This window comes from Nilaparvata lugens, chromosome 5 (genome assembly GCF_014356525.2).
Source record: "Nilaparvata lugens isolate BPH chromosome 5, ASM1435652v1, whole genome shotgun sequence".
In the NCBI taxonomy this organism is placed as follows: domain Eukaryota; kingdom Metazoa; phylum Arthropoda; class Insecta; order Hemiptera; family Delphacidae; genus Nilaparvata; species Nilaparvata lugens.
Window position 1 is genome coordinate 33,251,899 of NC_052508.1, and position 25,326 is coordinate 33,277,224.

A 25,326-nucleotide genomic window follows, 5' to 3' on the forward strand; every position below is an offset into this window, starting at 1 on the left:
GTCTACACAATATCTCTACCATATCTCTGTGGTCACGACCGTTAGAATGTTCAAATCTGCACCACTTCACTTCCTGTTTGATGGACAAAGGGGGCCCAGCTCCCGAAAATTCTCGTTCAAATGTAAGTTTTTAAGTGTTTTTAATCTATTCCTGTCGTGTGTATCCTGTTTATATTTATATTATATTATTCATAAGGATACATTGATAAATTGAATTTTGGGTTCAAAATGAGCCAACTGAAGTTCAATGAACCATATACATGAATTACCGGGATCATTTTATAAAAAAATATAAAAACTTCCTTTCATAAGAATGAGAATACTTGATAATATATAAGAATATTAATTTTAACTCGGACCCTCAAGATCATGGGCTTTGTGAAAAAACTTGAGGGATTTACGTTGTTTATTGCTTTACATGAAAAATAGACTTTCAATATAAAACAAGCAGTTTTATTTTGAAAAAAAGACTGCATAAAATGAATTCCAACCAAAAACACAATTATTAAAACTAAAACATACTGTGATAATATTTTTTAAATACAAGCATACTTATATTTTTGCATGTCACGTAGAATAGTAATTGAGAAAATAATAATTGTAATTAAGTAATTGAGTAATAATTGTAATTTGATATTTATATAAACAGGATACACACGACACGGATAGATTAAAAACACTTGAAAACTTACATTTAAACGAGAATTTTTGGGGGCTGAAAATTCTCGTTTAAATTTAATTTTCTAAGTGTTTTTGATCTATACGTGTAGTGTGTATCCTGTTTATATATATATATATATATATATATATTATATATATATATATATATATATATATATATATATATTATATATATATATATATTATATATATATATATATATATATATATAATATATATATATATAATATATATATATATATATAATATATATAAAATATGAATTAAAACAGGAGACGTAATACATAAATAGATTGAAAACACTTAAAAACTTACATTAGAAATGGGGGAAATTTTCGGGAACTGAGTTCCCTTCTTCAACCGAGCAGACTGCAGTTTGAAATCCAATGGTCCGTGTGACCACAGAGTACACACGGAGAGTCAATTGTAGCAGCAGAGACCACAGATTACGCGGTGCAGACGGAAGGAGAGAAAAAGGGTACAGATTCAGGGTACATTATGGGGTATTTAGGGGGCGGTTACAAACCGGATATTTAAGATTTGAGTGGGTTATGAATAAGGAAAGGTGTAGCTTATGAATTGATAGAAAAGAGGAGATTTAAAATTAGAGATCAAAAAATAATTAGACTAAAATTGGAGAAAGGAATTTATTGTAGAATTGAACTTGAATGAAATTTATTTTTCATTTTTATTGAACATTTAATATATATTTGATAGCTGTGAAATTTATTATGATATGATGAAATTTATTTAAATTTAATTAAACAGTTGGTAGCTATGGTACTATTGCTGTCTGTTGAGACCAGGACTGGAAGCAGCTCCAAGCGCCCAAATAAAAGCCAATTCTTTCGTTTTGACATCTATGGAGGGGGCTGTGGGAGGGAGGGTGGCAAGGACTTTGACTTTGAAGCATTGGTCAAAGTTCTTGTTGTGCTCAGAGCCATGGGTAGGGATGGGTAGGGAAGTATTATTTTTAAAGGAAGCCCTGTGATTGTTGATCCGGAGGTTTAGGGCAGTGGTGGTTTCCCCTATGTAGAAGGCCGGGCAGAAGTTGCAGGAAAGGAGGTAGATGCAATTTTTGGAGATGCAATTACTGGATTGATGGATTTGGTGGGTGTAGTTGGTGATAGGACTGGTAAAGGAGATGGAAGAATCAGTTATAGGACAGGTTTTACAGCAGGGGCGTTTGCAAGGTAGGGTAACAGGTGGAGTTGGGATTTCATCAGAGGTGAGAGATTTGTTTTTACTGAGAATTTTCTTGAGGTTGGGAGGTTGCTTATAAATGAGGGTGGGTGGTTGCTGGAAAAGGTGTTTGGTAGAGGGATTGGAGGAGACAACATGGAACAGATCTTTAAGGACAGGTTTGAGGTTTTCAATTCCAGGGAATAGGTGGTACAGAGCTTTGGAGTTTGTGGGATTTGGGAATTTTTTTGTGGTTGGATTAGTGCCAGTTTTGGAGGAGATTTGTTTCTGCAACAACCTTTCAGGATAGTTACATTTCAGGAGGGATTGGTGGAGTTTTTTGAGGTACTGGTCAAGATGGTGGGGATCACTGCAAATTTTTTGGCCTCGGATTCAGAGGGAACGTGGGAGGGATCTTTTGATGTGTTAGGATGGCAACTTTCAAAGTGTAGGAACTGTTGAGTGTGGGTGGATTTGGTGGAAGTATTGGTGGATAAGGTATTGGAGTTGGAAAGGATTACATTGACATCTAGGAAGTTGATGGAGGATTCAGAAATATTCCAGGTGAAGGAGACAGAGTAGTTGGAGTTGAGTTGATTGAGGAAGTGGGAGAGGGTATCATGTCCATGAGGCCATATGAGGAATATGTCGTCAATGAAACGGAGCCATATCAGGGGGTATAGGGTTTGTTTGGAAAGGGAATCTTGTTCAAGGAGGCCCATGAATAGGTTTGCATATGATGGTGCCATCCTGGCGCCCATCGCTGTACCCTGAGTTTGAAGATAATATTTATCTTCAAACCTGAATGCATTGCTTGTGAGCACCAGTTTGGCAAGATTTACTAGGAAGGAGGTTGAAGGGGTGGAGGGTGTTGGTCGTGAGGAAGGGAAATGCTCAAGGGATTTTAAGCCTTCAGAATGGGGGATGGAAGTGTAGAGGGAGGCTACATCAATGGTAACAAGAAGGAGTTGTTGGTCACTTGCTTCAAAGTCAAAGTCCTTTATGTCCCCTGAATCTGTACCCTTTTTCTCTCTCCATCCGTCTGCACCGCGTAATCTGTGGTCTCTGCTGCTACAATTGACTCTCCGTGCATACTCTATGGTCACACGACCGTTGGATTTCAAACTGCAGTCTGCTCGGTTGAGGAAGGGAACTCCCTCCCACAGCCCCCTCCATAGATGTCAAGACGAAAGAATTGGCTTTTATTTGGGTGCTTGGAGCTGCTTCCAGTCCTGGTCTCAACAGTCAGCAATAGTACCATAGCTACCAACTGTTTAATTAAATTGAAATAAATTTCATCATATCATAATAAATTTCACAGCTATCAAATATATATTAAATGTTCAATAAAAATGAAAAATAAATTTCATTCAAGTTCAATCCTACAATTCCTATCTCCAATTTTAGTCTAATTCTTGAGTGGCCGTAGTCGAGTGGATCAGATGCTGGCTTTATGATTCAGAGGCCCGGGTTCAAATCCCGGCCCGGGCAAGATATTTATCTTGGGCCACTCCCGTGTTTCGGATGGACATGTTAAGCCGTCGGTCCCGGCTGCCTAAAAAGCAGTCGTTAGGTCATGTCATAGGCCCTGAAATTGATCAGTTGTGACCTGAAAACTCTGACACCAGGCCTGAGCCAGCCAGGTCACACGATATTATTATCATTTTTTTAGTCTAATTCTTTTTTGATTTCTAATTTTTAATTTCCTCTTTTCTATCAATTCATAAGCTACACCTTTCCTTATTCATAACCCATTCAAATCTTAAATATCCCGTTTGTAACCGCCCCCTAAATACCCCATAATGTCCCCTGAATATGTACCCTTTTTCTCTCCATCCGTCTGCACCGCGTAATCTATGGTCTCTGCTGCTACAATTGACTCTCCATGCGTACTCTGTGGTCACACGACTGTTGGATTTCAAACTGCAGTCTGCTCGTTTGAGGAAGGGAATTCAGTTCCCGAAAATTTCCCCCATTTCTAATGTAAGTTTTCAAGTGTTTTCAATCTATTTATGTCTTATGTCTCCTGTTTTAATATATATATATATATATATATATATATATATATATATATATATATATATATATATCCTGTTTCAATTTATATTATAAAACTTTAAAGTGTTTTCCGTTATGTGCTATATAATATATATATAAAATTGGCTTTCCGAGTCAGAGCGTTAACGACTCAAATAGTTGTTGAGGACTCAAATAGACTCTGGAGATCACGTTAGACCCTATAGTTTATAATTTCGCTTTCTGAGTGAAGGACTTATAAGTCCAGGAATTAAGTTAGATTCTTGCCTCTTTCCGAGTCGAGGATTTATTAAAAATCTTCAAGTCCAGAACTTAAAACAGTGTGATTTTAAACCCTCGACTGGGTAGGGTTTAAATTTAAGTTCTAGACTTAACTGAGCAAACACAATAAATTCAGTTATTGTTTTGAAGTAAATGAAAAGCCAAATAGATGTCATGGATTACCTAAATTATTTGTATTAGTCCATCAAAATTCATAATTCATGGTTTGCAAGTTTTTTTTGGAATAAAATTGAATCAGAATTATATGTAAAAAAACTAACCTTATTTTACGACTGACATAACCTAAAAATGTTCAAGAAAAATAATACAAAGTTTGCTTTGGAATATATATTCCAATCTGAATGATATTGATCAATGTCATATTCAACATATTAATAATAATATAACAATAATAAATTATTATTCCATTTTTTTCAAGACAAATACGTTTTAAAACTCAATAGCCTAATGAAATTTTTATTCCAAAATCATTGGTTAGGATCAATGATCAATAATAGCATAACTTAAAATGAAAATGTTTATTCATTCATCTTTCAAAAGGTTAGGTTTTGCTTTGAATAGGCCTACAAAGAAATCAAAACGTATTTTCACAAAATAATTTGGAGAGCATGCTCATATGAACTATCCCGCTGCAATCAGCTGTTTTCGTTTTGCTATAATGCCAACAAAATATTGTGAATTTCTCTCATGTTTATTTTTATTGCGTTTGAGTCCTGGACTCAAATAAGTCGAGAACTCAATAGACCCCGAGGTTTCAAGATAAAATCGTGACTCAGAAAGTCGATTTAGACCCAAGCGCTTATTTCAGTCCTGGACTCTTTCTTTAATTCCAGAACTTATATAGATCCTGAGCTCGAAAACCGGCCCTCAATTATTGTTTTGGAGTAGATGAAAAGCCAAATAGATGTCATGGAATACCTAAATAATTATTTGGATTAGTCAATCTAAATTCATAATTTATAGTTTGCAAGTTTATTTTGCAATAAAACTGTATCAGAATTATGCGTAAAAAACTAACCTTATTTTATGAATGTGACATAACCTAAAAACGTTCAAGAAAAAAAATACAAGGATTGGCTTGGAATTTATATTCCAATATGAATGTTATTAATCAATGTCATATTAAACATATTAATATAACAATAATAAATTATTATTCCAGTTTTTTTTTTTCAAAAAAATCGTTTTCAAACTCAATAGCCTAATGAAATTTTTATTCCAAAATCACTAGTTACGATCAATGATCAATAATAGCATAAAGTAAAATGAAATGTTTATTCATTCATCTTTCAAAAGGTTAGGTTTTGCTGTGAATAGGCCTACAAAGAAATCTAAACGAATGTTCACAAAATAGTTTGGAGAGCATGCTCATTTGAATCATCCCGCTGCAATCAGCTGGTTTCGTTTTGCTATAATGCCAACAATATAACAGCAAAATATTGTGAATTTCTCTCATGCTTACTACATTAAGATTTGGGGACACATTACTCAAGAACCACTAGAGATACCAATTTAAAATTTTAAGGACATGTTAGCCATATCATTTGGTAGTTCCTATCGGGAGATTTTCCTTTAAAAATGTTTACAAGTCACAAAAAAAAAAATAAAAACCAACTTTTTTTAAGAAACAAAACCATTTTTTTTTTGAAAAATCATAACAAAATTTTTATACAGTTATTGCAAAAATCTCTCGTACGGCACTAGAAAAGAGTTGGACCTGTCAAACAAAAAAAAATGTAAGGATAGCATTGTCGGTTCACAAGATATGTGTCCCAAAGCTAACATTATATAAGATAGGGAGTCGGACTTCCCAGTCCTGGACTCAAATAAGTCGAGAACTTTATAGACCCCGTAGTTTAGAAGATAAAATCGTGACTCAGAAAGTCGATTTATATCCGAGCGCTTATACCGGGAGGCAAACCTTCAAAAAAATTTTTTCTTCACATTTTTCATGCCATTTTGTAGTTTGAAATTCCCGCTTTAATATGACACCAGAATAGTTCTCGTATGATATCTGTAGAAAATTCTATAAACATTCTTTTGGAGCCTTGCATATTACGAAAAGTGTGAAAATATTTGGGACAGTCATAATGCATGATAAATTGTTATTTTACAACATTTTTTTTTCAATATAACTCTTTTCCTCTTCATTTTTCACAGCTGATTCTGTTCATTACATTGAATTATTCATTATCAGCTGTTGCCACGGAGTTGTAAGGTTATGTTTCCTGTTTCATACATTCATAGTTTGGTTAGAGATTGTGCACGATAATGATATTGTTTGAGATTGTGTATGGTTTTATCAGTTTGAAAAAGTGATTAGGTATGGGTAATAAGAAAAAAGTTGGTTCTAAGAGATCAGTTTACAAAAAGAAGAAAGTACCAAAGAAATCAAATATGAATAAATCAGCCAACCAGTCGATATCATCTGAAGCTTCAAAACCTTCATCTTCAAAGACTAAGTTGAGAGACAATTTCACATATTATGATGGAATCAGTGATAATTTAGAATATGAAATAGTAGACATCAACAATCTTGCAAACATTTTCATGAAGTTAGCTGTATGTAAGTATTGTCACCAGCCACTAAAGTTTTCTAAGAAAAGTGTAGTAGGGCTTGCTACTGAATTCAAAATTTCATGTGTGAATTGTTTAGTGTGATGAGTCTTTCACAAACACTGAACCAGTGATAATCAAATCAGAAGATGGCAAGGAGAAGAGACTTTTTGATATAAATATAAGATTGGTGCTTGGTCTTAGAACTATTGGGAAGGGCTACACTGCAGCACAAACTCTTTGTGGTATTTTAAATCTCCCACCACCTCCTTCAAAATATGCAATCCATGAAAATATTTTAGGAAATACTACTCAAACCCTCTGTGAGGATTCAATGAGACGTGCAGTTGCAGAGGTATAGAATGGTATTGTATCTGTTACTTCTGCAGATACTGGGAAGGTTTTAGATAACCACCCCATGTCAAAATATTGTAGATGTCCAGGAAGAAAATCAGAATGACCATACTGACAATTGCATTGCCAATTACATCGGTACAAGTGGAGGTATGTAGGTGGAAGGAGCAGTCAAGATTTTTCAACGATCTATCCAAAAGCATAATGTGAGATATGTTGATTATTTAGGAGACGGTGATTCGAATGCCTACAAGGCTGTTTGTGAGGCCAAGCCTTATGGTGAATTTGCAATTCAAAAGCTTGAATGTGTAGGGCATCTGCAAAAGCGTATGGGAGCACGACTACGTGACTTGAAGAACAGGAAACGAGGACTCAAGCTTTCAGATGGAAAACCTCTTTCAGGGAAAGGGCGCCTTACTGATTTGGCAATAAAAAAAACTACAAATATTCTATGGTCTGGCCATTAGAAGAAATGTACACAGCCTTGAATCCATGCAGGCCGTAGTTTGGTCTGTGTACTTTCATGTAAAGTCAACGAATGAGATGCCAACTCATCAGCTTTGTTCTAAAAGCAAAGACACATGGTGTAAGTATCTCATTCCATCAGAAAATAAGGAGGCTTATGATCATATATATGTTGGGGCTGAAAGTGGGGAACAATTTAGCAAAAGCGATGGAACGATTGGACCAGCAGCGAGTTTTGAAAGCAGAAAAAAAGGTTCAGGATATTGAGAAAAAAATCAGACAGAAGAGATCATTGGCCAGAAGAAACCTGGAAGACTGGTATGAGGCAGATGAGGACCCAGATAGCCCATCTTACTCTGCAGGAGGGCATTAGTGGTGAGTAGATTCCTAAAAATGTTTACGTTCTAGTTTTTCGCAATTCCCCGAAAATTACCTTTTTCAAGATTTGGGGACACATTACTCAAGAACCACTAGAGATACTAATTTCAAATTCTCAGGACATGTTCTCCATATCATTTGGTAGTTCCTATCGGGAGATTTTCCTTTAAAAATGTTTACAAGTCACAAAAAAATAGAAAACCAACTTTTTTTAAGAAACAAAAACAATTTTCTTTGCAAAATCATAAAAAAATGTTTAATACAGTTATTGCAAAAATCTCTCGTACGGCACTAGAAAAGTGTTGGACCTGTCAAACAAAATAAAAAATGTAATGATAGCATTGTCGGTTCACAAGATATGTGTCCCAAAGCTAACATTATATAAGATAGGGAGTCGGACTCCCCAGTCCTGGACTCAAATAAGTCGAGAACTTTATAGACCCCGTAGTTTAAAAGATAAAATCGTGACTCAGAAAGTCGATTTATACCCGAGCGCTTATTTCAGTCCTGGACTTTGTAAGTCCAGATCTTATAGATCCCGAGCTCGGAAACCGCCCCTAAATGATTGAAGATCTTCCTATTGTGAAGAGAAATTATAAAAATATTACGATTATCATGAATAATCCAAGTAGAAAATATTATGAATTAAACAATTATGAAATGGAAGATGGGTTGCTTGGAAAGTACTTCATAAAAAAATATTTTTCAGTTTTTTTGCTTCAGGATTATATTGAATTAATCAAAATATTATCCACTAGCCGGCAGGCTCGCTTCGCTAGAAACCCGGCTGGATCATACAGAAATAGGAACATGCTGACTCAGTTGGAATATCATTAGGAATATGATCGACAACATTTTCCATTTTAGCTTGCTTCCTTCCGTCAAAAAGTCGAAAGAAACTATCAGGCTTGATTTAATCAGCAGTTTTATTTAATTTATGTAGTGCAGGGATGCAATTTTTTCATCAGAATCAATATATATTTTGTTATTTCTTGATAATTAAATACTTGGTTAAGATATTATGTATGAGAATTATTGTATTTAATTTTAATCTCAAGTTAAAATTGAGAATCAAGTAGTGAAAAAGCTTGGAAGTAATGATTGGTGATTAAACTTAACATTTCGTAGACTTAATATTGTGTAAGGTGAACAAATCTTTTTCTATCGAATTTCAATCTGAGATGTATTTAGAACATATTAAGTGTGCAGCTTCTGTTACAGGTTAGGAGGAATGTGTGGAAACATCCTCAAACGCAGCTGGGCGGTAGATTTGACCTTCAACAACCTGCAGCAACCAATTCAATAGAAAATTTACCACACGGAACTGCAAGGAAAGATATGAAGAAAGTGTAGGAGAGAGGCGCTGAAATAAGAGGAATACGCTTTGTTTATCATCAGGCTCAGACGGATCGTCATCAGATCGCTTATCTACTGTTACTTACTGAGCTCCTTAAAAATCTCATTCATTAGAACCGATAAGGCTGCTTAGAAACAATTAACTTAGATGCTGAACAACTGATTTATCATCCTGGAATAAAATTAATCTTGCTAAAACAGCCATTGATAAGATACCTCATTATTTTCATCTACGTCATATCATAAATACAATAATTTACACTATGTCGCAATTGGAGGAGGAAATATACATTATTCTCGATGCTAACGTCACGTTAGTGACGTCATCACCCGCTTTTATCGTTCTCATGGTTCATGGTTATGCACACTTTCAGCTTCAAATAATTAATCGCCTTTGTCGTCCGTAAAACACATGCGCGGAACCCCGCGTAATTAAATTACTAGTAAAACGTGTTCCGCGCATGTGTTCTAATGTCACTTTTGACCAGATATCGTTCTCCTATTTTTCGTTAACTTTGAACCTCTCTCACTCAGCATAGAAAATATATTAGCACTATTCTTATTCTCACTCATGGTGACAGCTTGAAAGAGTAATGATGAGCTTATTATAGAGGATGTTGATGGAGTGGTGGGGGGTTGATAATCCAGGATATTCTCGGTCGTTGATGAGGGTGGTGGGTTTTAAAAGTCTATCGGAATTCCCGGACGTTAATCGGTTCAACAGTCTGTCAGAGTTGCAAATTCCATGAATTCATGATTCCAAAGTTTTTCACAGGTATCACCGCTTTGTTATTAGTAGTCATTAGTTTTAGTTGATTTTTCGAGTCAGTCTGTTGCTACAGCGCTAGTGCGTACATTGCCTGTAACCCTTTATTAGATGTATTAGTATGTTGAAGTAAATAATTATTTTTAAAAAGCTCGTTGGTTATTCCAGTTCCTTAACTAACGACGGGAGCAGCTGGCACTCTATGGTTTGCTTGCATATAGTAGGATTTACGCACTTAACTGAGCAGGTCAGGTGGTGTACTTTGCTTACCGTGAGCTCAGCGCAGACTAAATAGGTCGCCGGCGGAGGGGAGGGGCTTGAGGGGGTTGGTGCCGGTGGGCAGCGACAGGTCAGGCAGATTGCGTAGGTGCGACTTAACCTCCTGCCGCACTAGCAGCACTTTAGACAGTTTCTCTTTGTAGTCCTGCAAACACAAACAACTCATTTCTGAAACTACTGATGGAATCATTACGACAGATATAGGCAAATAACAAGCATCATTAAAAATAAATAAATAAATGTTTATTTCCCAAAAAAACTAAAACTACAACATCAATTACACAAAATATTAGATAAATTACAATATTACATACAATAGTTAGTTACAAAAAATTCTTATAATGTGTCCTCTACTTGTTTAGTTTTTTCTGTGTGGAAATTGACCTACTCCACTATGGCATACCATGTTCTAGAGTAGGTATTGTTAGTTTTTTGTGCGTATTATTAATTAGTTAGTGTTTAGTAAGTCATTAGGTGATTAGTTGTTGTTTGAAATAATGTTTTCCATGTTCTGTCTCCCTTTGCTCATCAACCAATTGTGTACTATTGTTTTGAACTTTCTAGGATGATTAATCTGTTTAAAGTTTGCAGGAAGTAGATTATATAATTTTGGTGCTAAATGATTGAAATGTCTCTGGTATAGTGCCTTCCTTGCAACACTGGTGATGAGAAGATTCTTGTATCTAGTGTTGTGGTTGTGGTTTCTTGTTTGGAATTCAATTTTTTCAATTCAATTTATTTCACCAAAACACAAAAACTTTACAAAGATGTGACAATCAGAAAAAAAACAATAGTTATTATTCTAAATATCTATATCATCTATCTGTAAAATACGGCTGGAGGTGAAGAACTACTGGCATAAGTGAAACACTTGTTCGCCAGTAGGAGTAGAGACTTACCGTAACTGTTTCTAAATCTTAAGCTAATAATTTAAAATGGAATATTTTTATTCAAACAATGGTAAGTATATTTAAAATAAATGCTATTAATTGTGAATTAATCCAGACAATAATGAATAGTTTTAAAAGCTGAAAAACTTTTTGAACTCATAAAATATTAAGATGGTAATAATAGTTGTGAAGTATCCAGTTTTTAATATTTATTGGGACAAACTTAATAGGTACACCGATGGATCGGGATGCAGTTTACAATCTTTGGAGCGATGTATACCAGCTGCTTACGAATAACCGTTAAATTCGAATCATAAGTAACATATCTATGTAGATTGTATTATCTTGTTCTATGAGTTACATTGATTCTTGAAAATGAGCTTCTATGTTTATTGAAATATTTAAATATGCTAAGCACATAGAGTTGACGGATTGACATGACTCTCAATTCACTGAATGCAATTTTTGAGGGGAACAATATGGGTTTATTTAATATGGTTTTTATGATAATTTTCTGTATAATGAATAGTGGTAACAAAAGAGTGTCATAAGTACCACCCCAAACCGCCAAGCCATAATTTAATAGAGATTGTACAATTGCAAAATGAAGCATTCTCAACTTTGATAAATCAATTATCGACCTCAACTTATAAAAATTATAGGAGACAAACCTTAGTTTATGGCATAGGTATTCAATATGCCTTCTCCACTTGAATCCCTCCTCGATTATCAAACCCAAGTATTTTATTTGACTAGTCCTTTCAATCTCAGGACATCTACATGGAGCATCGTCTAATAAATTACAATTTAAATGCAATTTAAGTGTACAATTTGTCTCTTCATGTCCAGAGATATTTCTTGAAAAGGCGATATATTTTGTTTTTTTAATATTTAAGCTTAGGGAGTTAACATCTAACCATTTCTTCAGAGTGGAGATGCCTCTGGAGACGGCTCCATAGACTCTCTGCCAGGTGCTCTCTCCAAACAACAGCACAGTATCGTCAGCAAATGAGAATACCACACCTCCATAAGTTAGCTATGGAACAATCTCAGAGTTGTACCTCTGATCCATGAGCACCATACTGTGGCTCGATCCAGTTTATTTAGTAGTTGGTTGTGAGCCACAGTATCGAAAGCCTTGGCTAGATCAAGGAAAACCGCAAGAGTTTTCATTCCCTTATTTAACAAATCTGCCACAGACTTTGAGAAATGGATTAGAGCATCATCAGTACATTTATTTTTTTGAATTCCAAATTGGTGGTCTTCTATTATCCCATGTAAGTCAAAGAATTCAATAATTTGAAATTTTATCACTTTCTCCATTATTTTCGTTAATGTACTAAGCAAACTGATTGGTCTATAGTTCTCAGTGAGTTTTTATCACCTGATTTGAATAGAGGTTTGATTTTGGCGACCTTGAACAATTGTGGAAAAACTCCTTCGCGAAAACATTTATTTATAACTAGCAAGAACCCGTGCTTCGCAAGGATCTATTTTAAAACTTGACAAAATGAAAACTTGACGTAATGAAATTTTGAAGAATTGAGAATAGGCCTATAACCATCCTTGGTTAATTAGGAATCTATAAGCAAAATTTCAAGTTAATTAGTCCAGTAGTTCAGACGTGATGATGCGTCAAACATAACTTTCCTATCCCGTACGTGCATAAGCCAGCTCTTTACTTTATATAATTATTATAGATATAGTTAACGACTGCAAGAGATAGGACTGTCGAACAGAATAGTGGTGAAACTATGATAGCGCCAGAAGTGTCTCAAACACAATAGTAGGTACTACATGAACTTTTTGAAAGTGATTTGAAAAAATGTTAAAACAACAGAACTGAATCCTTATCATTCTACCTTCATTTAGAGAGGCTTTTGTTTGAGCCGAATGAAAATCTATTTATAAAAAAATGAATGTCTTTTTGTTTGTTCCCTGTAGACTTGAAAACTTCTTAACATAACGGCATGAAACTTTGGGAATATGTTGTGTGAATATTGGTGATGGTTTCTGAACAGAAATTTTAATAGGGGGGCTAATAATAATTATTTATTAATCCATTTTACAGACATATGATTACAATTCGCCGTGCAGTTCGCTCCACAATATTTTTGCTATCCATCATAAGTGGAAAACATGCGAACATGAATACAGAAGTATCGGCAATTTTTTATTTGATTAAATTCATGTTTTGAAGAATTCATTGTTAAGATTGATAAATTGATAGGAGCTTATAAATATTTTCTAATTCAAATGAAATAACTTCTGAAAAAAATAATTATTGGATAAATTACCAATATTGAATTATTGTTGACCAAGAACTCAGTACATAGACAATTCATTCAACTAATTCTGTATTGATAAAATTATAATCATTTTCTCTATTGATAATCAATTTCATCAACTAACTGGAAAAAGTTCTTCAATTTCCATGAATTTATTAATAGAATTATATAAATCTAAAGTGTAGGTCATATCTAAATTTATTATTCACAAGGAGTTCGATTCTTGTTGGCAAGATAGATGTTATTCAATGCAGAAATCATTGTTATTTTACTAAAAGATAGGATAAAATTTCTCTTTCAGGGGGAGTTTTGACAACCCACAAAACTCATTTTTCATTTGAAGAATAATATCAAAAAGGTGCAAAGGACCTTACTTTTTTGTTCAGCTTGCCAAAATACCCCTCATTTCAATATTAAAATTTTCGATTGACTGTACAGTGAGTCAATCATTCTATCAAGGCTTGAGAATAGGCCTATAACCATCCTTGGTTAATTAGGAATCTATAAGCAAAATTTCAAGTTAATTAGTCCAGTAGTTCAGACGTGATGATGCGTCAAACATAACTTTCCTATCCCGTACGTGCATAAGCCAGCTCTTTACTTTATATAATTATTATAGATATAGTTAACGACTGCAAGAGATAGGACTGTCGAACAGAATAGTGGTGAAACTATGATAGCGCCAGAAGTGTCTCAAACACAATAGTAGGTACTACATGAACTTTTTGAAAGTGATTTGAAAAAATGTTAAAACAACAGAACTGAATCCTTATCATTCTACCTTCATTTAGAGAGGCTTTTGTTTGAGCCGAATGAAAATCTATTTATAAAAAAATGAATGTCTGTTTGTTTGTTCCCTGTAGACTTGAAAACTTCTTGACATAACGGCATGAAACTTTGGGAATATGTTGTGTGAATATTGGGGATGGTTTCTGAACAGAAATTTTAATAGGGGGGCTAATAATAATTATTTATTAATCCATTTTACAGACATATGATTACAATTCGCCGTGCAGTTCGCTCCACAATATTTTTGCTATCCATCATAAGTGGAAAACATGCGAACATGAATACAGAAGTATCGGCAATTTTTTATTTGATTAAATTCATGTTTTGAAGAATTCATTGTTAAGATTGATAAATTGATAGGAGCTTATAAATATTTTCTAATTCAAATGAAATAACTTCTGAAAAAAATAATTATTGGATAAATTACCAATATTGAATTATTGTTGACCAAGAACTCAGTACATAGACAATTCATTCAACTAATTCTGTATTGATAAAATTATAATCATTTTCTCTATTGATAATCAATTTCATCAACTAACTGGAAAAATTTCTTCAATTTCCATGAATTTATTAATAGAATTATATAAATCTAAAGTGTAGGTCATATCTAAATTTATTATTCACAAGGAGTTCGATTCTTGTTGGCAAGATAGATGTTATTCAATGCAGAAATCATTGTTATTTTACTAAGAGATAGGATAAAATTTCTCTTTCAGGGGGAGTTTTGGCAACCCACAAAACTCATTTTTCATTTGAAGAAATAATATCAAAAAGGTGCAAAGGACCTTACTTTTTTGTTCAGCTTGCCAAAATACCCCTCATTTCAATATTAAAATTTTCGATTGACTGTACAGTGAGTCAATCATTCTATCAAGGCTTGAATAATTTTTAAATTTTAATTAAATAAAAATGGTAGAGAATATTATCATGTAGATATCAACACATTTATTTAAAGACTTAACTGCATGCGTTTTCATATTACCGATACAGCATTGATAAAACTGTAGACGTTTATTTAGCAGTCTCAAAAAACTGTTCTAGCTGAAAAATTAATAATACCTACATGCCACGTGTAGGCTTATACATTGAATCAGGAAAACGAAGTTCAAAACGATGGTTTTCCTAAACATATGTTTTTGAGATAATTTCTTTGATGCAGCTGTTTCACATTCACCATTATAAATTATACAGAGTTTGTGAAAATAAAAATATTTATTGATTACCAAAACAATTACTATTATTATATTAATGATAATAATTAATTATTAAAACAATACTTTTATTATATCAATAATAATAATATTATTAAACATATTTATCAATTATCAGAACAATATTATTGAGGTTGAGTGGAATCATGTAGAAAGCAATAATAGAACATATGCTCTTTTTTGAATTTCTATCATATTATTTTGTTATTTCCAATGATTACAACATATGTTAGAATATCACATGTCAATAAATAAATTATCTCATTTCCATATGGCACTCACCTTACCATGTTCATAACCTTACTTAATAGGATCCTTTTTCATCCTTTGAAACCCTTAGAGGCAAAATATCTCAAAATCCGTTCTTAGTGCGCGTCTAGTATGTTTGAAGAATATTTGTGCAAAGTTTCAAGTCTGTAGGACAATTAGTTTGAGCTGTAGTGTGATTTTACATCAAAATTTTCGAAAAATTCCCTCTCCTGGACCCCCCTGTGCTCCTGATCGAAATTTTTCTGCATAGATCTAATTTTTTTTGTAGCTGAACAAAAAAGTTCCTCATGACTTTGCTGTGCAATGAGCGGTTAAAAAGTACAAAATTTTGGGGGGGGCCCCAGCTCCCTCAGGGGGGCAAATTTCTGAAAATCCTTTCTTAGTGGATGTTTTCAGGCTACCATAAACAATCGTGCAACATTTCAAGTTTTTAGGCTCAGTAGTTTGGGCTGTGGTGTGATTTCAGTCTGTCTGGGCTTAGCCTTTTATAAGTATAGAGAGAGAAGAAGAAGAAGAGAAGAAGAGAAGAAGAAGAGAAGAGAAGAAGAGAAGAAGAAGAGAAGAAGAAGAGAAGAAGATTGATGTGAAAGGATAGGCAATGAAATCGGCTACTATTTTTAAAGTTTTACTATTTATACCATCAATACCTGGACATGTATTGTTTTTCAGACTGAGTATGGCATTTTTTATTTGAATTTCATTTACCGGTTGCAAGACAAAAGAGTCGGTCAATCTCGAGTTATTATTCTTATATTTGAATTCATAAGCGGACTGGCTGGTATATTTAGGTATCCTATCAGCATAAGTTTTACCAACATTTACAAAGTATTTATTTAATTCATGTGCATTTAATTTTATTTCATTTTCTTTCCTTTTCCTATCTAGTAGTTCATTTATGTAAGACCATATTTTTTTGCATTATTCCCACATTCTTTAATTTTAGTTTTATAATAGTCATCCTTTGTAGGATTTATAAGATTATTCAGTCCTATATGTCCTGAATTTATTTTTCAAGTTAGTATTGAAAGGTTACTTTTTAAGTTGCTTGGCAATTTTATCTCTTTCATTAATAGACTCCATCAAGCCCAGCGTGATCCATGGTTTCAGTGGTTTTTTCTTATGATTTTTTTTTCATATTTAGAAATATGTATATAATTTGTAAAAGTATTAACAAACCTCTCAACCATAGAATCAACAGAATCATCATTGTTCAGAAATTCCCATTTTTCGTGCAGTAGGTATGATTTAAGTTTATTAAAATCAATCATGGTAATTATATTTGTTTGTGTGACGGGAGTGTGAGGCAATTTACTGTTTAGATTTATATGAAGAGTGGTAGCAAAGTGATCAGTGATATTTAATTTAAAGACATTAGCTATTTTTGGTTCGATAGAATGTGTAGAATTCTTGAAGAATATATGATCAATATTAAAGATTGACTATTATCCACTTTTCTAGTCGGAATATTAATTAAAGAATTAAAACCATTTCCATTCATAACATTCAGATACTGGAATGTACAGCGATCAGTGCTCAAAATATCGATATTAATATCACCTGCAAAAACTACATTACGATTATTCGGAAGAGATTCAAGATAGTTATTCAACACTCGGATAAAATTATCTGTGTTGCTGTTCGGAGACCTATAGACTGCGATAACTTGTATTATCAAATCATTACCCAGTTCAACAATAACACTCAGCGCGTTAGCTTCTATCAACTCACAATCTAAAACTGTGAAATTATATTTTTTGTTAATATACAAGCAAAGACTATCGCATTTATTAAGTTTACTGGGCTGGTTTAGCAAATTGTAGCCATCTATATAAAAATTAATAGGCTTATCGCCAGAATACCAAGTTTCAGTTAGAATTATTATATCGAATGACACTTTGAAATTATTAAGACACACTATGAATTCATTAAAGTTCTTATAAATACTACGAATGCTCATTTGAAAAATGTTCATATAGTTAACTGGACTAGTTTCTTCATCAGTGAGTAAATCATAATCCACATCTTCAATTTCTCCCGTCTTAAAAACGTCATCACTCAAAATGTTACATAACTCGTTGAAAGAGTTCATACTAAATAAAAAATCTTATTCTAAAAGCTCCGGAGAAGTCCTATTCAACCCGGTCCTCTGAAGACTATTCGTTTTTTCGAGTTTCATCGCCATTACCAATTTCGAGAAGATCATTCACGGTCCGAATTCTTAGTGCTCTAGTATTTTCCTGTTTCCGTATGTAAACCTTTCCATCTCTTGACCATGCAAATTTGAAATTCTTCTTCTTAGTGAACTGTTTTGCCTCGTATAGAAGTTTCTTATAGTAGGGAGATAAATTTTCATTCAAGTAAACTGGTTTATCAGGGAGATTTCTATTTATGTTGATGGTTCGAAGATTAGCTTTAGGGTCGTTTTTAGATTTTTTCAATTCCTCACGAAAAACTTTATAACACTTCATCCAATTATTCTTTATTTCTCTAGTGCGAAATGATACAATTAAAGAAGGAATTTCTTTATTTCCTGCTGGAAGTCGATGAGCGGCGTTAATATCTGTTTGCTGGTGGCTGATTTTAAGAGCTTTAGCTGTTGATGCGATGATTTCATGAATATTTTCATGGTTTGTTGAAGGAATACCATGAATTTCGATATTGTTCCTTCGAGAGTATTGCTCCAATTCACAGACTCTTGATTCCATGTCACTTAGTTCCATCTGAAGTGAAGCATTCATTTTTTTCAATTCAAGATGTTCATTATTTAAAGTTTCCATGGCTTTAGTATAGTCATCAATTTTTGACGAAAACATTTCCACTGATTTTCCAAATTCTTTCATATTACCATTAATCGTATTAAGTTCATCTTTAAGAGATTGTACTACATGATTCACACTACTTTTTATTTCCTCTCTAATTAGATTTTTAATTTCTGATAATAGTTGTTCAGGGAAGTCAGAAATCTTTTCCATTTTCTCGGGAACTCGTTTAACACTTGACTTACAAACCGCACACCTCCACTTTAGTCGATTTTCTTTGGATACCTTTTTGAAATTTGTTTCACTTGAACCAGTACAGCCGTAGTAAAATAAACACTTGCAGTCTGAACAGCGAAGCGATAGCTGTTCTTCAGTAACACTATTATCACAATTCAAGCACGCACAATTTTGCATTCTAGCAAACGAATTTGTAAGACCAAACGAATGACTAGCTATTAGAAATACTACTTATCTTTTACCATAACAGAGAAGCCGAAAAGACGTTCGTTCGGCTCGGTAGTCGAGCTTCTACTGAATGTTGTTGGGTCCTTGTGTAATCTGCATAGTATCTCCTTGGAGTAAAGCTGTCTTGGATCTATCGCGTCAAACTCATTGAATAGCTGGTCTGATGAATACTGTGGAGGCTTCTGGTTGATCAGCTTCTGTACCCTGAGGAGCGGTTCGATGTGCAAGAAGCTTGCACCTCCCCATACCACAATCCCATACAGCATGAGGGACTGTGCTAGAGAGAAGTAGATAACTCTTAGACATCTCTTGTCGACCAGTGTCCTCAGAATCCTGAATCTGCAGATGGTCTTCCTCAGTCTCCCGCATAATTCATTGAGATGATGATCCCAGGGCAGAAAAGAGTCCATTGTAACTCCCAGGTATTTCTGTGACTGTTTCCTGTGAACTGTGTATGAAGTGTTATCCCGTTGATTCTTGATTGCTATCTCATCTCCAGTTGGCTGTCCATTTTGAGTCGCCGAAAAGGTCAGAAAGAAGGTTTTCTCATGGTTCAATGTTAGCAGATTTTCACTCAACCAGCGAGTCACCCTCTGAAGTCCAATCTCGGCTTCTCTCCAGGTCATCTCCCAGGTCGGTTCAGAGAACAGTAGAACAGTATCATCTGCAAAGGTGGTGATTGATCCATTAATTTCCATGTTGCATAATGGATTTATGTAGAGAAGAAAAATAATTGGTCCTAGTACTGTTCCTTGTGGCACTCCAAACTTTACAGTCAGCTTGTTGCTTATACATCCATTGACTCTGACACATTGTGTTCGGTTTGATAGGTAGCTCTTGAAAAGATTCCATGCGACTCCTCTTATTCCATAGTTATCAAGCCTTGAAAGAAGAATGTCATGTGACACCGTATCAAAAGCCTTCTTTGAATCTAAGAATACTGCTAATGGTTTCTCTTCAGTGTTTATTTTATCGGCAATCTGAGTGGTCACATAGTGGATAGCATCATGTGTACTGCGACTAGATCTAAAACCATATTGGTTTGGCGATAGAAGATTATTTTTTTCAAGAAAGCTGTTCAGTCTTGTTTTGATACACTTTCAAAAATGTTTGATAATGTACTGAGTAATGATATGGGTCTGTAGCAATTCATATCTTTCTTATCTCCTGTTTTGAAGATTGGACAAATGACAGCTTCCTTAAGACACTGTGGAAAAACACCTTCCTCAAAAATTCTGTTTGCAATATGTGTTAAAGGCTTGGCAAGTATAGTATTATTCCGTTTGAAAAAATCTGGTTTTAAATTATCGAGTCCAGGTGCACTATTAGCTTTAAGACTATTAATGATTTTCATCATTTCGTCCTCACTGACAGGTGTAAAGAATAATGACCGGCAGACTATCTGATCAGCTGCCGCATGCTCATCTGCGCCATTACAATCGCTATTTAGAATGTCCTGGGCCAGTTTTGATCCAATACTAATAAAAAAACCATTGAAAGAATTTGCCATATCTTCATCATCATCTCCCAATTTCAATTATCTCCCAAGTTGATTTGGTGGATTTGTGTTCTTGGCCGTTGCACTTCAGTTATTTCTCTTATTGCTTCCCATGTTTGCTTAGAGTTTCTGGAAGTTTCAAATCGCCTTGAAAAGTATTGTTTCTTCGCATTGTCTATTACAGTTGTTAGTAGATTTCTGTACCTTCTATAATACTCTCTAAGCTGTAGATTCGCTGTATTATTCTTGCTTTGTCTGTGTAATTTATCTCTCTTCCTTATTGATGTAATTAATCCATTTGTAATCCAAGGCTTAATTTTTCTTTTTGTGTGCGATACTCTATTAATAACTTTACATTCTTCTGTGTATTTCTTCAGTATTTCTATCATTCTCTTCAAAGCACTATCAGCGCATTCCTGCAGGTACACGGAATTCCAGGTCTCATTCGTGCTAATGAAAGTTTATTTTAATCAATACTTTCATAGTAGGGTTTTCTTCTGTTGTGATTGTGTTCCACCGCATCATATTTAATTCTCAGAATAGTTATAAAATGATCTGTGATAGAATTTGGAGAAACTATTGGTATTATATATTTTTTAAAGTTATAGATCAGAATATGATCTATACATGAAGCGCTATTATTTCCGATACGAGTTGCCTGCTTTATACAATGTAGGAATCCATATTCACTGAGTAGATTATCATAGTCTTCCAGTTGCCTGTGCTGATTTGGTTCTTTTGTGTTGATGTTCAAATCTCCTAGAACGATGTGAAAATACTTTCCATTATCATCCAAAATCTGCCTCAGATCAATGAGAAATTCTGCTAAGTCCAAGTGTGATTTGCTAAACACACTTACTACATTACTAACTACAATAAATTATTTATACCAAAAATTATTCTTCTGATGAATTTTTCAAATTTCATTTTTGTATTATTGCGTATTGTGGATGATTTTTGCCCACATGAGTTTTTTGCTAGTGTATGGGCAATGGAAAGAGCGTGGATGAATTGATGAGATGATCAACGTGCATGCCATCGGTATTTGAACCCACGAACCAGGCGGTTCTCGCAGACCCAAGTTTGTAATGCTTACCACTGGGCCGGCCCGGCCAGTGGACGGGTTATTATTACATAATTACAAACTACATTAATTATTCACAGCAACGAAAAATGATTATTTTGCTTATGATGACTTTCTAAAATTAATACCAACTAACAAGCACCAAGAATTCATAGTTTTACTAGCTTACCCCGGGTCGCACAGATGTGCGACGTTATAAAACTATTTTTTCTTTATTTCTTCTTCTTTCTCTTCTTCTCTTTATTCTTTCACTTCTTTCGTCCCCTTTTTCTTCTTCTACTTCCTTTTCTTCGTCTTCTTCTTCGCGCAAATCGCGTGTAATCCAGTTTTAAAACCCTGATCCTCCTATCGTTTTGCCTTGCTTCATAATTATGGTAAGCTGAGCAAATTGTACACATTATCAGCCGTTTGAAATAGATATGCATGATCATCTGTTTGAAATTGATGGAATTCGATAATGACGTTACTGCCAAGTTTGGTTAGGTTGGGTGTGTGGAATGGAAATTTTTAAATAATAATTGGATCTTGGAAAAAAATTAAAGCATTTTTGCCAATTCTTTAATTTGACGTATTAAAGTTGAATAATGGTTACTGAGATCTCAGGGTTGAACTGTGCATTAAATATATAGAGTGAGTCACATGTATGGGAACCCCTCAATAAGTTGGAGACTGTTGTAGAATACTGTAACTTTCTTTTAGGATAAGTTATTAGTCGAATACTCTACCTTTTGACGCACAACTGGATTTCAACCCCTCATAAGGGGGTGACTTAGGCGTTGTAACTCTTATATTTTAAATGTAAACACCCATTGTGTAGTACATCATTTTAAAGGCCTTTTTAAAGCAAGAAAGATATCATCAATAAAAATATTCTATGATAATTGTATCCAAAATGGCGGTTGATTAAAGTTTTAGTTTTTAAGGAAATGAGGGTTTGTAACTCAAATATTTTAAATGTAAACACCCATTGTGTGGTACATAATTTTAAAGGCCTTTTTAAAACAAGAAAGATGGCATCAATGAAAATGTTCTATGATACTTGTATCCAAAATGGCGACTGATTGAAATTTAAGTTTTTAAAGAAATGATTGGTAAAACTTCAATCAGCTAACATTTTGGATACAAGTATCATAGAACTTTTTTATTGATGCTATCTTTCTTGTTTTAAAAAGACCTTTAAAATTATGTACCACACAATGGGTGTTTACATTAAAAATACTCTAGTTACAATCCCTTAGTCAGCCCCTTATGAGGGGTTGGAGTCCAGTTGTACGTCAAAAGATAGAGAGTATTCGACCAATAACTGATCCTGAAAGTTACAGTATTACATCTACAACAGTCTCCAACTTATTGAGGGGTTCCCATACATATGACTCACTCTGGATCCAAACATTTGATTATGAAATAATTATTTAAAATAATAGCTCATCAGTGTTTTTCAAAAATCATACAATTTTCAAATCCCTAATTTTATTTTATTGAATCTCAATGAGAAAACAAGTGAATTCAATATTATGATGATGAGTAGAGGAAATATGAGTTGATTGATAATTTATTTGGGAAGTTTCAAGTTCGCTATGGATTAAAAAATACATCATTTTTATGATATTACAGTCTGTTGAAAGTTATAATCCAAAAACTACACCTCATGAAATACTCAAATAATAGTTGGGGCATTTGACGAAGCACCAATTCTTACAAAACCACGGCATGATGACAACTTGAAATGGCAACATTTTCTCCAACCGAGGCCCAATTCACACACAAGTATAGCGCGGCTTTTTTACTACCATATTATAAAAATATGATCCAATGCAGTGGCGCCTCGTCTATGTTCGTAACGGACCACATAATTATATAGGAGTGGCGTGGAAGTGAAACAAGTATACTGAGCCTCATCTATAAATTATTATCTTTTTTGATATATTATTTTCCATTTGTTAAATTGTAGATTCATAAATTACAGCATTATAACTGCAAAAATTCTGGTGGTTGCGCAACCTTGCAACCTTGACAAAAGCCGCCACTGATATGGAGTACTGTTTATTGATACTATAAAAATATGTATATATTTATATGTATATATATAAAATATGTATATATTTATATGTATATATATATAAATTATAAGGGATTTAAAATATAATTTGTCGTACATTACACCTACTGTTAGGAATAATAATGTGAGCAATGCTTATGGATGGGAAACTCACGTCTAGCCTCTGCTCAGCCTGTTGCAGTAGATCTCTTTGAGCCTGGATGAAGTCCCTGAGCATCTGCGTCACCTTCTTCCTGTCGTCCATTTCGCTGGCCAGCCGCGAGTTGTAGTCGGTCAACAGCGCCACCGCCTCATTCACCTCAATTGACAGCCTTTCTGCAGCTGCCTTATCTACATCAACATCAATGCAAAACTCATCAATTTATATAATAGTTATGTAACAATTAAAAAATCAAAGTACACTTTTGCAAATTTATTTCATTTCTCACGACAAGTTTCGGCTTATATTGTCATTCAAAGTGAGTGAGTGCTACTCACTTGAAAACTGCGTAAAACAAAGTTGAAGAAATCTGGTGTGCTACACTCACACAACTTTCCTTGCTCATTGAACTGTAAGCCCCATTCTTAAACGAGAATAATTTAGGGGAATAACATAGTGACGATTGGCGGCAACATATTTGAAACTACGATCGGACTACTGTATATGTGTATAATATACAAAGACCTTAAAGATGCAGCGCTAGTGTCGTACTTGGAATTGAAATCGGCCATTGAGGAGGCAACCTGGAAGATTATTACATACCAATGCCTTTGTAATCTATAATATTACAAATATATAGATATAATATCTCGTGCTAAAATACCCCAATGGCGGCCTTCAATCTCAAGTAAGAGCTATCATTGGGAAGGCATAGGCATTGTGGGTCTATGTCTTTGTGTATATATAATTGTTTTCAGAGAACTTTTGAAATTGTGAAATTCGATGATTTTTTAAAAGTCGTCAAAACAGCTGTTCTACAGATGAAATATCTCGACTATGTGTTCTTTTTATGAACTGCTCTACCTACCTACCTCATGCACGAGAAGGAGGTTACAAAAGTTCATTTCTCAAGGATGAGGTGGGCCCCCCACTAGTTTCCCAGAAAAGAGACTCATGCCAGTTGATAAAGCTGATAAATAACTATACAGGGTATGAATTTGAAGAAAATCGTGAAAAACATGGTTTTCTAGTAATTATCCGCCATTTTTCTCAATAATATTACGGAGCTCTTGAAATTTTCCCAGAAATGAGACTCATGTCAGTTGATAGGGCTTATGAATAGCTATTCATGTTATAAATTTAAAGAAAATCGTTAAAGCCGTTTTCGAGAGAACCGTGAAAAACATGGTTTTTTAGTAATTATCAACCATTTTTTCCGCCATCTTGAATTTAATTTTATTGAATTTTCTTATTGTCGGATCCATGGTATAAATGGTATAAATTTGAAGAGAGTCGGTGTAGCCGTTTTTGAGAAAACCGTGAAAAACATGGTTTTCTAGTAATTATCCGCCATTTTTCTCAAGAATATTACGGAGCTCCTGCAATTTTCCCAGAAATTAGACTCATGTCAGTTGATAGGGCTTATAAATAGCTATTCATGTGTATAAATTTAAAGAAAATCGTTAAAGCCGTTTTCGAGAGAACCGTGAAAAACATGGTTTTTTAGTAATTATCAACCATTTTTTCCGCCATCT

General features: G+C 34.1%; 1 protein-coding gene and 1 long non-coding RNA gene across 2 annotated transcripts in view; one reads left to right on the top strand and one right to left on the bottom strand.

Annotated features, from left to right (window-relative positions):
- Nucleotides 1-25,326, bottom strand: part of LOC111050354 (regulation of nuclear pre-mRNA domain-containing protein 1B) — a 38,395-nt gene that overhangs the window by 3,296 nt on the left and 9,773 nt on the right. Inside the window, exons 5-6 of the mRNA XM_039428201.1 lie at nt 23,807-23,982; nt 10,328-10,481 (exon numbers count right to left, since the gene is read on the bottom strand). Of these exons, the coding sequence (XP_039284135.1) occupies nt 10,335-10,481; nt 23,807-23,982 (323 nt within the window). The 3' untranslated portion in view covers nt 10,328-10,334. The remainder of the gene's footprint in view (nt 1-10,327; nt 10,482-23,806; nt 23,983-25,326) is intronic.
- Nucleotides 9,583-24,053, top strand: LOC120351328. The gene is made up of 2 exons (XR_005571323.1): nt 9,583-10,066; nt 23,824-24,053. It is a non-coding gene; the product is annotated as an uncharacterized LOC120351328 (long non-coding RNA).